This window comes from Myotis yumanensis, unplaced genomic scaffold, assembly GCF_028538775.1.
Source record: "Myotis yumanensis isolate MYYU_CA2020_CCGP unplaced genomic scaffold, mMyoYum1.0.hap1 SCAF_14, whole genome shotgun sequence".
Taxonomy (NCBI): domain Eukaryota; kingdom Metazoa; phylum Chordata; class Mammalia; order Chiroptera; family Vespertilionidae; genus Myotis; species Myotis yumanensis.
The window spans coordinates 36,087,512-36,103,187 of record NW_027223765.1 but is presented as its reverse complement, the minus strand read 5'-3'; the positions used below and the strand labels follow the sequence as shown (position 1 = coordinate 36,103,187).

At 45.7% G+C, this 15,676-nt stretch overlaps 1 protein-coding gene across 2 annotated transcripts; it reads right to left on the bottom strand.

The window, feature by feature from the left end:
* Positions 1-2,084: 2,084 nt before the first annotated feature.
* On the bottom strand, positions 2,085-8,921 carry RPUSD3 (RNA pseudouridine synthase D3). Of its 2 annotated transcripts, XM_070390616.1 has the most exons (9): positions 8,797-8,921; positions 8,345-8,484; positions 7,126-7,170; positions 6,894-6,993; positions 6,073-6,180; positions 5,908-5,992; positions 5,570-5,693; positions 3,592-3,731; positions 2,085-2,542 (listed from the first exon to the last, which is right to left on the bottom strand). In XM_070390616.1, the coding sequence occupies exons 1-9, from the start codon at positions 8,919-8,921 to the stop codon at positions 2,351-2,353; spliced, it is 1,059 nt and encodes a 352-aa protein (XP_070246717.1). In that variant the 3' UTR covers positions 2,085-2,350. The 2 variants fall into 2 exon arrangements, with proteins under 2 accessions (XP_070246717.1, XP_070246718.1); XM_070390617.1 differs by lacking the exon at positions 3,592-3,731 and having other exon boundaries at positions 2,450-2,542; positions 8,797-8,897.
* Between the last annotated feature and the right edge of the window lie 6,755 nt (positions 8,922-15,676).

The following is a 15,676-nucleotide window of genomic DNA, read 5'->3' as shown; positions in this document are numbered from 1 at the left end:
TGTCTACCTAGAACCTGCTAATGATTTTATTTGGTAAAAGGATCTTTGTAGATGTAAGATCTTGACAAGATCTTGAGATGAGATCATCCTAGATTATCCAGGTGGGCCCTCAATCCAATGATAAGTGTCCTTATAAAAAGAAGACACAAACACGAGAAGGTCATGTGAAGATGGAGGCAGAGATTGGTGTGAGGCAGCCAGAAGCCAAGGAACACTTGGAGCCACCAAAAGCTGGAAGAGATCCAGAAGGGCTCTCCCACAGAGCCTTCACCGAGAACACAGCCTTGGCTATGCCTGACATCAAACTTGTGGCCTCCCCAACAGTGAGAGAAACAATTACTATTATTTTAAGTCACTTGGGTTGTGGTAATTGGCTGTGGCAGCCCCTGGAAACTAATACACTAGGCCAGCGGTTCTCAACCTGTGGGTCGCGACCCCTTTGGCGGTCGAATGACCCTTTCATAAGGGTCGCCTAAGACCATCCTGCATATTAGATATTTACATTACGATTCATAACAGTAGCAACATTACAGTTATGAAGTAGCAACAAAAATAATTTTATGGTTGGGTCACAACACGAGGAACTGTATTTAAAGGGCCAGAAGGTTGAAAACCACTGCACTAGGCAAATGAAAATACATATACTCTGACCCAGAAACTCTTGCATAACAACCAGGGAATGCTTATTATCAGGCTCACAGCAGCTTTGTGGTCTAACAGCCAAATGACCTAACTACTGTCCATTAACAGCATGGTATCTTCAAGCACTGGAATTCAAATTCCACACCCAACAACACAGATGCATTTCGCAGTATGGAGTGAGAGCAAATCACAAAAGAACATACACAGCATGATTCCATTCATAGAAGTTTGGGAACTAGGCAAAATGAAATATATCACTTAAGAATGCATACATGTGGTAAAACTTAAAAGACAAGCAAGGAAAGAATTTTGTCAAGGCAGTGGCTCCCACCTATACTGAACCTCTTAGGGAGCTTTTAAGAGAGATCAGTGCTAGGGGTCTCCACTCCAGACAGATCAAGCCAGTATCTTTGGGGTGCGTAATCATGGGGATTTTTTTTAAAATGTATTTTATTGATTTTTTACAGAGAGGAAGGGAGAGGGATAGAGAGCTAGAAACATCGATCAGCTGCCTCCTGCACACCTCCTACTGGGGAGGTGCCTGCAACCCAGGTACATGCCCTTGACCGGAATCGAACCTGGGACCCTTCAGTCCGCAGGCCAACGCTCTATCCACTGAGCCAAACCGGTCAGGGTGTGGGGATTTTTTAAAAAATGTTTTTATTGATTTCAGAGAGGAAGGAAGAGAAAGAGATGTTTCCCCCTCCCTTCCTCTCTCTGAAATCAGTAAAAACATTAAAAAAAGAAACATCAATGATGAGAGAATCAGCGATCGGCTGCCTCCTGCACACCCCGTACTGGGGATCAAGCCTGAAACCCCCGCATGTGCCCTGACTAGGAATGTGACCTGGTTAATGGGACAATGCTCAAGCATCATACCGGCTGGGCAAGTCATGGGGATCTTTAAAAGCTTCCTGAGAAGGCTACGTAGGGGGCTTTATAATGTGGGTTAGGGTTGAAAACTGCTGCTTTACAAGAGAGGATGTTTCTATTTCATGCCCTGAGTAACGGTTATGTAGGTATCACCTTATAATTATTCTTTAAGTCACAGAGATGTTTTATGCACTCTGTATGTTTAATCTATTTCACAAATTTTTAAAGTAAAAAACATCTTTCTTACATGAGGTTCTCTAGAGTAGTCAAATTCATAGAGACGAAGGAGAATTGTGGCTATTAGGGGCAGGGAGGGGAATGGGGATTTAGTGTTTAATGGGTACAGTTTCAGTTCTGCAAAATGAAGAGTTCTGGAGACAGATAATGGCGATGGTTGCAAAACATTGTGAATGTGCTTAATGCCCACTGAACTGTACACTTAACAATGGTAAGAGGGTAAATCTTGTTAAGTGTGTTTTACCACAATTTTAAAGAAATCTAACATTTCTTCCCAACTAGAATTGGGGCAGAAACAGCTAAATAGAAGGCCACACTTTGAACTCAACAGAAAGCATGGTCGATTGTAAACATTTACTTTCTCAGCAAATCCTCAAAACCATACTATGAGTTAGGTACATTTATTATCTCAAACCCAGAGAAGTGAAGTTATTTGTCCAACATCACACAGCAAGTGCCTGGCCAGGGTGTGATCTTAGGTTAGTCCAACCACAGAGCCCTAAACCATGACCTTACCGCATGTTGCGCACTGAGCTCATTCTCCTCCGGCCTGCAGTCCCCCCACACCCACCACTTTCCAGTAGGAACAGAAAGAGAACTATTGTTGGCAGAGCCCCAGGCACTGTAGGGTCCTGGAGAAATAAGAGGGCAAAGGTGCCAAAAGCTCTATGGGGGCATCCCTGGGCCTGTTGCCTGGGAGGTGGAGACAGTGCAGGTGGAGGTGCAAGGGCATCTGGGCCGCCTGGGCTGGCGTCAGGTGGAGGCGTCTGAGGAGGGCTTCATCCAGGACCTGCGGTGGGAGAGGATGTCGGCATTCAGCCAGGTCAGTTCCAACCAGCTCTAACCAAAACGGGAGTTAGGCACGTACTTCTTCCTCCCCTCCTGTCTGTAGTTATTAATTTCCTTTCTACGTGTGCACATGTAAACACTCATGCACGCTCACTATGGCAGGCACTGGCTAGGGCAGTGATGGCGAACCTTTTGAGCTCGGCGTGTCAGCATTTTGAAAAACCCTAACTTAACTCTGGTGCCGTGTCACATATAGAAATTTTTTGATATTTGCAACCATAGTAAAACAAAGATTTATATTTTTGATATTTATTTTATATATTTAAATGCCATTTAACAAAGAAAAATCAACCAAAAAAATGAGTTCGCGTGTCACCTCTGACACGCGTGTCACAGGTTCCCCATCACTGGGCTAGGGGTTCATCAGATCAGTTTCTGCCTGAGCATAGAGCTAAACTACATTTCCCAGCCCCTCTTGCAGTTTTGTGAGGACACGTGATTGAGTTCTAGCCAATGGAATGGGAGTGTTCATATGTATGCCGCTTCCAGACCTGGCCCATGAAAATCTCCCACATGAACCTGCACTGTCCCCACTTACCTGCTGGCTAGATAGCAACAGCCAGGTTCTCTGAGTGACTCCTTGGAGCAAAGCCCACCTCTGCCCCATCCCCCATTCATTGGATTTAACATGGAGGGAAACTAATGTGTTAAAGACTCTAGTACTTTGGGGCTAGTCTGATAGAACTGATAGTTACCTAATACACAACCTCCTTTATCCCTTTTACCAAAGAGACTCAAAGAACAGCAGCCTTAGAAGGGCCTTTAGAAATCAGCTAGTTCAGCTTTCTTGGTGAACAGATGGGACAGATGAGGCCCAAGACGGGGGGTGTCACTTGCTCAGGGCCATACAGCAAGACAGGGCTACAGTAGCTTTGGAAGCCAAGAGGGACTGCCTCCCAGTCCCCAGCTGCAGAGGTAAGGTCTGGAGATCTGCCCACCCTCGTCCCCCAGCCCACCCCCAGAGGGCAGAAGACAGGTCAGCTTGGGCACCTGTTTTTGGGGCTTGGTGCTCTCTGCTGGCAGTAGGAAGCGTTGGCCCAGGACAGTGCCCACGCGGGCTGAATACCTGTGGTCCCCGAGCACAGGGCAGAGCTGTAGTACCATGTGTACCTGTAGCTGACTGGGGAACACTAGGAGATAGGAGAGACCAGACGGTTAGCAGCTGCTCTCTGTCCTACCCAATATCATCTGTTCCCATTTCTTCCGGGGAAACACCACCCCCATTCTCAGATCAGGTGGTTTTCGTGAGGCTGATGCTACTGCCTGGGCCTCCAGAGCAGGGAACATGACCAGGTCAGGATGGTCCAGCTGTCAATCCACCTGGCCTGTGAGATTCACCCATGAAGAGAGGCAACCCTGAATTATTGTTGAAGCTACTGAGTATAAAGCATGTTCTTTGCTGCTGGGGTGCTGAACTGGTGGGGTGTAAGCCTGGAGCTGCTGGAACCCTGGCCATCTCCACCTTCACCAGGGGAGAGCCTGTGGGAGAAAGAAGCCAACGTATGGGAGGCAAGAAGAAGTGGAGAAACAGCTTCCTGATGACATCCTCTGAGCCTCTGGTCCAGCCAAATTATGTGAGCCAATCAATTCTTTTTGTCTTAAACCAATCTGAACTAGCTTTTGGGAAACAACCAAAAGTACCTTGACAAATACAGAAATGAGGGGGCTATGTGCTAGGTATGGTACAAAATGTTTCACATATATAAACTTATTTAATTGTCATGACAACCCTGTAAGGTGGGTCATATTATCATCTTGGAAAACCAAAGCTCAAAAAGAAGTGACTTGCCTACCACCATAAACTGGGATTTAAACCCTGGAGCTGTACTCTGCTTCTATGTCTGGTAATAATCTAAAAACCCACTTGCTATAAACCACCTAGAAACCCCAGGAAGATATAACAACAATCTTTTAAAGACACAACTGGGTATACAGGTAAGTAAGGTCCTCGAGACCAAAACACAAAAAGGAAAACAAATCCAGAACACACAAGAGCCCACATTTCACCTATTCTCAGAGTGCTGCCAATCCTGATGTCCAGGGGGTCTGGGTTCAAGTGGCTACCTCAGAGGCCAGGGATGAGCCCTTGCTGCCCCAATGAAAATGGTGGACCAGGAGAAAAAGCCAGCCACCAACGAAGGCAGATGATTACCTTAGGACTGGATAAGAGGAATGAACCATTCCCCTGAAAATTCATAGCCATGAGCCTGTTCTCACACAGATTTGGGGCTCTACTACTTCTCGAATGATCTGTGAACTTGCAACTGAAACTAATATTTAGGGAGATCCTAAAGTAGTGATAGTCCTGAGGCATTCAGCAGAAGCAAAGGCGGAACCTCTCCCAAACGGCCCACATCCAATGAGGCAATAAAGGGATTCCAGAGTGCAGCAGAGATAAAGAAATAAAAAAATATGAAAGAAAAGTTCATGGGGAAAAGGACACATATGTAATACCCTTTGTAATGCTTTAAGCAATAAAAAAAAAAAATCACAGAAAAAAAAAAAAAGAAAAGAAAGAAAAGTTCATAGGGAATAGAATGAGAGGGTCAGACATGTCTACGGTATTAGACATTGAAAAGGAAGAGAATAGAGAGAATGCAAGAGGCACAACATTTGGAAAGAGAACTTTCCAGGACTGATGAAATATATTAATCTTCAGATTCAAGAAGCACAGTGAATCCCAAGCAACATAAATAAAAATAAACCCCCACACCTAGATTTATCATAGGGAAATTACAGAACACTAAAGACAAAGAGAAGATCCTGAGATCAATAAGAGAAAAAGTTGATGAGCTACAAAGGAATGACCATTAGAATGACAATAGAAGACAAGCTGGGCCTGGTCACATACACCTTTGGGGTCCATCAAATGCTCCCCAGGCTGCTCCTAACACTACCACCTTCCTCCCCCTCCCTCACCTCCCCAGCCAAATGCAGTTCTAAAATCTGGCTGGGGCTCTAGACCCACCTGTTACTGGTTGCAGCTGGACCAGAGCACAGCCAGGGCCTGTGGCCACCACACGGAAGTGGCTTAGGGTCCTCTTGACACCTTCCAGGATGTCCTTTCGGGACGGGGACTTCACTGGAACTACCTGTGGTATCAGCCCCCGAGAATGAACAAGTTCACACACACCTGGGAGCTATACCCAAACCCTCCCTGCTACTCAGGACAGGTGGTATAGGCAGTGGTCACGTGCCTGTTTTGGGAGACAAGAGAGCCAGCTACCTCAAGTCCATACCCTTAACTCCCCTGTAAGAGTAATATGTCTGGAGAGTCTCCTGTTTCCCACCCAGACCCTGACTCACTGAACCAACGCCATCAACGTATTCCAGTTTCAGAGCTGCTTGGATCTTCCCCTCAGAAGTAGCGGGGATCCCATCAGTGACAGCCCTGAGGAAGAGGCAGGAGGCGGTCACGGAGAGGCCTGGCGGGACCTCCCCATGGCCGCGGAGCCTCCCAGCACCTCTCACCAGTAGGTGGCCGTGGGTCTCTGGGCTCTTCGTGAGTAGGCGAAGAACTTCTGGAGGCGGCTTGCTGTCTGGGGACAACTGGAGAGGAGCACAAGCCCAGAGGTCTCCCTGAAGGAAGGGGTCAGGTCATGAGAGTTAAAGTCCCTTGGGCTCACTCACAAAAAAAGGAGAAACACTGACCTGTTTAAGGTCAAACAGTAATACCAGATTACAACCCAGACCTCCTCCTGAGAAACAGGGCTTCCTCGTGCTTGATAAGGCTATGCAGCTCAACGTGTCTCTCACTCCGCCTTGGATCCCAGGGAGCTCAGAGTTAAGTGTCACAACAATTACCACCAATTACGGAGTGCCCACCATGTGCCAAGCCCTATACTACTAATTATATATATATATTATCTCCGAAATAATTAAATTCCCCACACACAAGCCAAGGAGTTTGTGAAAGTGCAAAAATACTTCTTCTCAAGTACCATCTCTAATTGATGGCAGTTAGATGAAAGAATATCAATGATCAGTTCATGGCCATGCCTGCCGTGAGTATGGACTTGGAAAAGTGTCTGCATACTGAACATGGCTATTCCTAGTATTAGCTCTAGGTAATGATTCAGGAAACTGAGGCTCAGTGAGGTTTCATGCTTTGCCTAAGATGCCAGTTTGTGCATGAGGATTTGAACCCAGATCGGTCTGCTCCCTCCTGCACCTTGTATTCTATCTCTATGATCCCAAACCAGCCATGGAAATGCCTCGGCTTCTTTCCAAGCAACTGTTCCCTAACCCTGGATGGATGCCTATCCTACCGTCCAATCATCCCCACCACTTACTTCCCAGATGCTCGGACAACCTGGAGCTCCTGCTCCCCAAACCCCAGGGACTGGCTCAGCTCTGGCAGCACTGAGAACAAAGTCAGCTCTCCTGGTTTTCCTGGAAAAAAAAGAAAGAAAAAAATACAAGTTGCTCCAGAGGCAACTCTATCCCATCATCCCCTTCTCTTCACTATTCCCTCCTTAGAGACATCAAACCCCCTTTCAGTGCATCTCCTTCCCCTGCTCATACCTGTCACTGGGAGACCCTGTGGCTTGTTCAACGTCACTAGTGGTCCTAAGACAGACATACAGGAACATCATTGACAGAAAAAGCAGCAGTTAGAGTTTACAAAGCACTTTCTCAATTCATCTTTTTCTCTTTATTTTTATTATTGACACTGTTACTGATGTCCCATTTCCCTTTGCCCCCCTCCACGCAGCCCCTGCCCCCCTTCCCTCTGGCTCAATTCATCTTATCGTGAGGCCCCACCACAACTCTCAGACATGTTATCAACCACACCCTAAACTTCTTCCTGTCCCTCACGTATGGGAAGCTCCTGCCACCTCAGGGCCTTTGCATTAGCTGTTTCTTCTGTCCCAGATTTTCATGTCTGTCTCCTTCATATCATCCTGGCTCAGATGTCACCAGCAGAGGCCTAATTCTTCAATCTAATGTCTGCCCCACTCCTACAGTCCCTCACCGTCATACCACTGTTTTATTCATAGCACTGATCACTAGTAACTACCTTGTTCATTTGTTTAATCCGTTTCTCCCACTAAAATATTGGCTCGCTGAGTGCAGGAACCATATTTATCTTGTATAGCCATGCCTGGTGTCTAGAACATAGCCTATGCTCAATAAATAATTAAGAGAAGTATTAAATAGCTGAATGAAGACTGAGGCTCAAATTGTTACTTTCCTAAAGCCACACAGCAAGCTGATTACAGAGCCTAGATCTGACTCCAGAGCCTGTGTTTTGTCCATCAATAAGCAATTTATTACAGCAATTCCCATTCTGAAGTGCCTAATGTGCTTAACACTCTCTAGCTCTTTCCACCCTCCCACCCCGTACCCCATAATGCAGAGGCTCAAGAGATTATGTGGCTCATTCCTGCCCATGACTCTTATACAGCGGTTCTCAACCTGTGGGTCGAGACCCCTTTGGCAGTTGAATGACCCTTTCACAGGGGTCGCCTAAAACCATCCTGCATATCAGATATTTACATTACGATTCATAACAGTAGCAACATTACAGTTATGAAGTAGCAACAAAAATAATTTTATGGTTGAGTCACAACATGAGGAACTGTATTTAAAGGGCCAGAAGGTTGAGAACCACTGCTCTAATAGGAGGCAGACCAGGATTGGACCCCAAAGGCTTTTAATGGGGAGCCCATTCAGTTGGTCAGAAGGCTCGGGGCAGCACGCTCCCCTCCCCTCTCTGTGCAGCTCTCTCGCTCACGCTCACCTTTCTGGTCCACCACGGATGCCTTCAGCACATCGACCAGCTCCTTCCGACTGAGGTTCTCTGGCTGCAGCAGTCCTGGGAAGGACTGGTTTCCCAGGGACCCTGATCGCTTGCTGGAGCCTCGAGGTTGCAGCTGACGCCTGGAAAAGGTGGAGTAAGCAACAGGGGAGAGTGTTTACCGAGGTGCCGCCCATTCTTACCTCCACACACCCTTCCTAAGTCCTAACAATTGCCTCAGAATGCCTGGGCGGAGGTCTCCGAAAACTCAGGTTCGACTGGCCCCATTTTACAGAGGAGAAGACTGAGGCTCAGAGAGGACTAGTGACGAATGTGCCATCATAGAGCAGAACCAGCATTGGAACCCATCGCTTCCTAACTCCAGATCCCGCACACACCTTCCTCCAGCCCCCGCTCCCACCCCACGGAAGTGTGTATGGGGTGTGTGCAATCACCGGGCCTCGGTGCCAAAGCCTGCGACCTTGCGAGCTGAGCCGACCCCTGACCCCCGCCACCAGCCACCCGAGACCTGGCCCAACACCCGGTAGCCACCCATTTCCCCTGCGAAATCAGTGCGCATGTGTCCAGAGGGCAGCCCCACGCCCCACGCTAGCCCACAGCACGCTGATTGGTCAGATCGACTGTCAATCGGAAAAGCCAGAAGGCGGGACTTTAGAGCCGTGAGAAGGCGGAAGTCTGCCTTCTCCTGGAAGGAAGTGCTTCTGAGGAGCCGGAGGCACAGAGCAGAGAAGGGATTTGTCAGGGTCGCAGAGGCTCTCTACGTACAAAACGGGCGAAAGGTTGACGGGAAGAGGCCGCATGCTAACCTGGCTAGGTAAGGGAAGCCTGCACGGCCGCCTTGCAAACTCAGAGGCCTAAAGGAACCACAAAGGATGGTCTGAAATTAAAACGTTGGGAACTAAAAGCAGTTTATGGTGGGTAGCCATGTTCTAGGCCAGTATCTTACCTGGAAAAGGTCCATCTTTATCATAACGGAGACTGTCTGTTGTTCCTTTGCACCTGTGATACATGTCATTGGAATGTCAAAGTCATTTTCCAGACCCCTCAAAGCACGGGCACCAGCCTGCAGAGACCACAGATGGCCTTGTTGTTATTGAGTTCGTTTGTTAACTGTTAACTCTCCTGCACCCACCTAAGTAAAAAGTGTGTCTATCATCTTACTTTTTATCCAATCCCAGAGTTTCCCCTCCCTCCTCCGCCCCACTTTGCTTTCTCCCACCTCCCTAATCTATCACCAATGGGTTTCATGTAACCCATTTGATTGTAATGTATAAAACAAGGTGCAGCCATAGCGGGTTTGGCTCAGTGGATAGAGCATCCGCTTGCGGACTAAAAGGTCCCAGGTTCCATTCAGGACAAGGGCATATGCCCAGGTTGTGGGCTCGATCCACCCCCACCCCCCATAGGGGGCGTGCAGGAGGCAGCCAATCAATAATTCTCTCTCATTGATGTTTCCATCTCTCTATCTCTCCCTTCCTCTCTGAAATCAATAAAAAAATATATATTAAAACACACACACACAAAGTGCATAACTGCCATCCTCCAGAGCATTATCTCAATCCATTGAGATTTTGCTTCCCGGCATTTGTCGACAGTTTGGCTCAAATAAACTCACAAAAATTCTTCACAGGTTTGAATATTTCTTAATGTTGACAGGGAACCTGAAACACAGAGCAGAGGAGGAATTCATCAGGGTCAGAGAGGATGTTTCAGGACAAAACTGAACGAACGTTAGGTTTTCTAATTACCATTTTAATTCTAGAAGCCTTCTTACTTCAAAAAGCCACTGTCTTAAGGCAAGTTGGGGGTAGGGGTGAGGGAAGTCCAGTAAACTGCTTGGAAGAACAGCCTGGTGCACAAGCCAAAAGGAGAGAAAGTCCAGAGGCCGGAGATTCACTAAAGCATTATTTATCAAAGCAAAAACAAAACAAGCCTCAAAACTGGAAACATAAATTGTCCTGTGATTAGCTCTGTATGGGAAATAAATCTAATATATCACCTATTCAACATTTTTTAAAAAATATTTTTTTATTGATTTCAGAAGGGAAGGGAGAGGGAGAGAGAGAGATAGAAACATCAAAGATGAGAGAGAATCACAGATCAGCTGCCTCTGGCACGCCCCCAACTGGGGATCGAGCCCACAACCCGGGCATGTGCCCTTGACCAGAATCTAACCCAGAACCCTTCAGTCTATAGGCCAACACTATCCACTGAGCCAAACTGGCTAGACCTATTCAACATCTTTTTCATGCTAACTCTATTCCAGGCCCTGGCAACTGGGGAACACAGATCAGCAAGACCCAGGCACTACTCACAGGAAGTTCAACCAAGTGGATACAGTTCAGATCACAGCATCAAAACACACCTTGATAAACCCTGTGCAGATTTAGAGAGGAGTGAGGAACCAGGTGAAATCAGAAAAGGTGTCCAAGCATGGGTTATGATTGGCAGGTGTGAAGAACTTATAGAAATTCACCAGGAAGCAGAGGTAGGGAACAACAAGAGAAATGAACTAAGTAAAAAAAAAAAAAAAAAAGAAAGAACAAAATGGATTATTTTCTGTAATTACAACTATGGAAAAATCACATGGAACCTGTGCATTGTTTTATTTATTTACTAAGAGCACTATAACTTTTAATTCATTGTTTGCATTAACAAAAGACTTCAAATTAACCTAAATCCATCAACAGAGGGATGGCTAAGTCAATTGTAGCACATCCAGACCATGCAGCCATTAAGGAATGTATAGGTCTATATGTGCTGGTATGACTCAATCTCCAGAGAATATTAAGTAAAAAGAACAAAGTGAAGGGCAGTGTGACTAGAATATGCATGCGCTGTGTGTGTGTGTGTGTGTGTGTGTGTGTGTGTATATATATATATAGTCATGTTCCGCATAATGATATTTCAGTCAACTACGGACCACATGTGAAGGTGGTTGCATAAAATTATAATAGAGCCCTGGCCAGTGTGGCTCAGTTGGTTAGGCTTCCTCCTGTGCACAAAAAGGTCGTTGGTTCTACTTACGTCAGGCACATGCCTGGGATGCAGACTCAATCCCTGGTACAGGGTGTTCCCACCTGATTGATGTTTCACTCTCATATCAATGTTTCTCTTTTTGTCCCTCTCCCTATCTCTAAAATTTTTTTAAAATATCTTTTAAAAACCTCTCACATCAATGTTTCTCTCCCTCTAAAAATTATTTAAAAATATTTTTAAAAGATTATAATGGAGTTGGAATATTACTATCACCTAGTGAGGTTGAAGCTGTTACACTGTCATAGCACAATGCTTAACTCACATGTTTGTGGTGATGCTGGTGTAGACAAACCTTTCATAGAAAAGTATAGTGTATACAATTATGTACAGTATATAATACTTAAAAATAGTAATAAATGGCTATGGGACTGGTTTATGTATTCACTATACTATATTTTTATCATTACTTTAGAGTGTACTCTTTCTACTTATTAAAAAAAAGTTTACCATAAAACAGTATGCCATGTCATACTAGCAGCAGGATCATACATCTCATGCTTACTGCATCAATGAATTGCATAATTTTTTTTTGTGCTTGATTTAATCGCATGTTGTTTTGTACAGTAACATGCTCTACAGGATTGTAACCTAGGTGTGTAGTAGGCCATACCATTTAGGTTTGTGTAAGTGCATTCTATAATGCTCACACGACAATGAAATTGTCTAACGGTGCATTTCCCAGAACTATCCCCATCATTATGGGGTGCATGACTGTAAATGCGTGTGCAATTTATGTATATTTGTTTTATTTATATATTCCTAGATTTCTGAAAGTGATAGGGAGAAGGGCACATAATAGGAACAGGACCACAGTTGTTTAATGATTATTCACTTTACTAACTATAGGTAAGAGGTTTACAAAATTTTTTTAAGTATATTTTTATTGATTTGAGAGAGAGAGGAGGGGAGAGGGAGGAGATAGAAACATCCATGCAACACTGATTGGCTGCTCTGGCACTCCCCCTGCTGGGGATCGAGCCCATAACCCCGGGTGTATGCCCCGACTGAGAATTGGACTTGGTGCATGGGTCATGCTCTACCACAGAGCCACACCGGCTGGGCGGACTATAACAGGTTTTCTTACAGATCCTAGGAAACTGGAGAATCTGCTGCAAGAAGAAAAACAAGGCTGTAAAAAGATACAATGCCTTGGAGCCTGGATAGGTCCATTACTCAAAAAATTCAAGGACAGGAAACACTTTGATTTATTTGGTTGCTGTGCCAGGACCCTGACCCCCTCCGGGAATTCACCTCAGGAATGCTGACCATTCTCCAGTCCCAGGAACAGGCTGAGCTTGTTTTTAACAGTAAATTAACTACCTTGTTATTAGACTTCACGATCCTGGAAGGAGACACAGGGACCATGGACCCTGCAGCCCTTATCCTGTCCCCCGTCCCCCTTGCAGGTAGCCCATCTTCCTTATCCTATACAATCAGCCAACTAGTAGGAGATGTTAGAGCAGAATTTTCAGGATGACCTGCTGCTCTCTCCATACTGCTGGCATTTTTGGATTAAATGCTCATGTAATTCAACCTTGTCTCTGCTTAATTTGGCTCAAGTAGTGACGGGCAGCCCCGGACCTGTTTTGTGTCCGGTTTCAAAAGGACACACAAAAACAAGATGGTGGTTGCTTCCTGAGAAGGAATCAGAGGTGAGAAGATGAATAAATATGTTTTCCCTTTAGAACTGCTTAAATTTTTTATCTCATTGATATATTTCTTATATATACACACACACCTAATTTAAATATCTAAAGCATAAAAGATTGTAAGATTCATAAAAATTTCAAAATAATAAAAAATTTCAAAACTAAAATTTGATAGAACTAAATTTTTAAAAGACAGTGTGATTCTATTTACATGACATTTTAGAAAAGGCAGACTATTTTGGCAGAAAACCAAGTGGATGCCAAGGGCTTGGGGTGGGTGGGGGAATAGGATTGACTAGAAAGGGGCATAAAGGCGCTTTTTGGCATGCTGGAAGTGGTGGCTACAACTGTATCAATTTGCCCAAAGTTAATTGAACTACTAGTATATACCTTAAAAGGGTAAATTTTATTTTATTTTATTTTATTTTATTTTTTTATTTTTTTATTTTTCGCTTAAAGTATTACAAAGGGTATTACATAAGTGTCCTTTTTTCCCCCCCGCCCTTGACAAGCCCCTGCCCTCCCTTACCCCCCAGTGTCTTATGTCCATTAGTTATGGTTATATGGGTGCATACAAGTCCTTCGGTTGATCTCTTAATCCCCTCTCTCCTCCCCCCCAACCCTCCCTGGCCTTCCCACTGCAGTTTGACAATCAGTTTGAGGCAGCTCTGCCTCTGTATCTATTATTGTTCAAAAGTTTGTAATGGTCTTTATTAGGGTAAATTTTATTATATGTAAGTTATACCTCAAGAACTTTTTCTAATTCAAATATTTAAATAACCAATTCTTAAGTAGATGTGGGCAAATATAGACAGGACTGGCAAGAACTTTGGCAATAATGCAAGTGGTGTGGTTTTATCTTGTTTGGGGCTTGGACATTACTGTGTTTTGTCATAGGTCCCATGGTATTTTTTATTTATTAGTAGAGGCCCAGTGCACAGGTGGGGTCCAGTGGCCAGCCCCGATCAGGGTGATCTGGTCAGGCCGGCCTGGGGGAGGGGCCGCAAGGGGTCGGTGGGCCAGCCCTGCACCCCATCCAGGTGGGGGGGCAATCGGGGGTGGGGCTGGCCTGGGGGAGGAACCCTGGGCAGTTGGCGGGCCAGCCCTGCCCTCTGGTCAAACTCTGGTGGAACTCCCAGTCGAGGGGACAATTTGCATATTACCCTTTTATTCTATAGGATTGATTTCAGAGAGAGAGAGAGATAGAAACATCAATGACGAGAGAGAATCATTGATCGGCTGCCTCCTGCACTCCACCTTTTGGGGAATTGAGCCCACATTCTGGTCATGTGCCCTTGACTGGAATCAAACCTGGGACCCTTCAGTCCACAGGCCAACGCTCTATCCACTTAGCCAAACCGGCTAGGGCAAGTCCCATGGTATTTTAAATTTTTATTTATTGGTTTTAGAGAAAGAGAGGAAAGGAGAGAGAGAAACACCAATGTGTTGTTCCAAATTTTTATGCATTCATAGATTGATTCTTGTATGTGCCCTGACTGGGGATCGAACCCCCAACCATGGTGTACGGGGACGATGCTCTAACCAACTGAGCTACCCAGTCAGGGTAGGCCCCACGGTATTTTAGAATCCTTTTGAAAGGTCTCCTGTGCCAGCTTGAGCAAGATGGAAAGACTAAGGCTGAGTGGCCGGGACGCAGCCTGCTCTAACTGCAGCAGACCTCTCCTCCGCTGGCCCCGAGGGACCATTCCTCTACTTGGACTGGCTGCTGGCCCTGTTGAGACTTGAGCTCCCACACTCTTTCAGATTTTCCCTCCACGTGCCCCAGACTCATCAAGGCCTGTCTTCTCCTATTCACTGCCCACTGCTGGTGTGACTCCATTAATCTCCACGCTCCTTGTAGAAAAGGAAGAACCTAAGTTTTCCTGGGCTGGGAGGGCTCAGTGTCAAGAGTCAGTCACTCAATACTCCTCTGTGAAGCTCTGAATCTCAGAAGGAGGGGGAGTGGAGACAAAGTCCAAGCCTCTTCCACCCCCAGCCCAACTCAGTGTATGACTAACTTTACAGCAGGAACAGGCAGGCCACAGACTCAGCAAAGGGTGACTGGAAACAGCTTCTGTGCTGATATAAACAATGTGCCTCCATGTGAGAAGGCCCACCCCACGGAGCCAGGATGGCACTGAGCCAAGCCTCCGGCCATAACTGCAAAAAGAGCAGGAAAGCCCAGAATAGAAAGTGTTCTGCTAGCTCTGGCAGCTCCTCCCGCACATGCTGCCGGGTATGGGTCAGCTGCCAGCATTAACTCTCCAACTCTAGCTTTGGTAACCCAGGCCTTTGTCTTTGTTCTTAATAAACCCAAATAGACTTTAAGTAAGGGTCAGAAATGACACTTTGTTGACTCTGAGAGTTACAGACTAAAGCATGGTCACCTGCAAACATTTCTTGCTTGTTTTGTTTGAGTTGTCCTATATTGAAAAAATGCCAGCTCACACTGATGAGAAATTAATATTCTTTGTGTCTACCTAACAGCTCGTTTTGAAATCCTGAGGCTGAAAGTTCTGAACTGTCTGCCAAGCTAGGGAAGGCATTGATTGAGAGCTGTGTTACAGCGTGGTTAGTGCTTTACCACCTAAACCAGTGGTCGACAAACTGTGGCTTGCGAGCCACA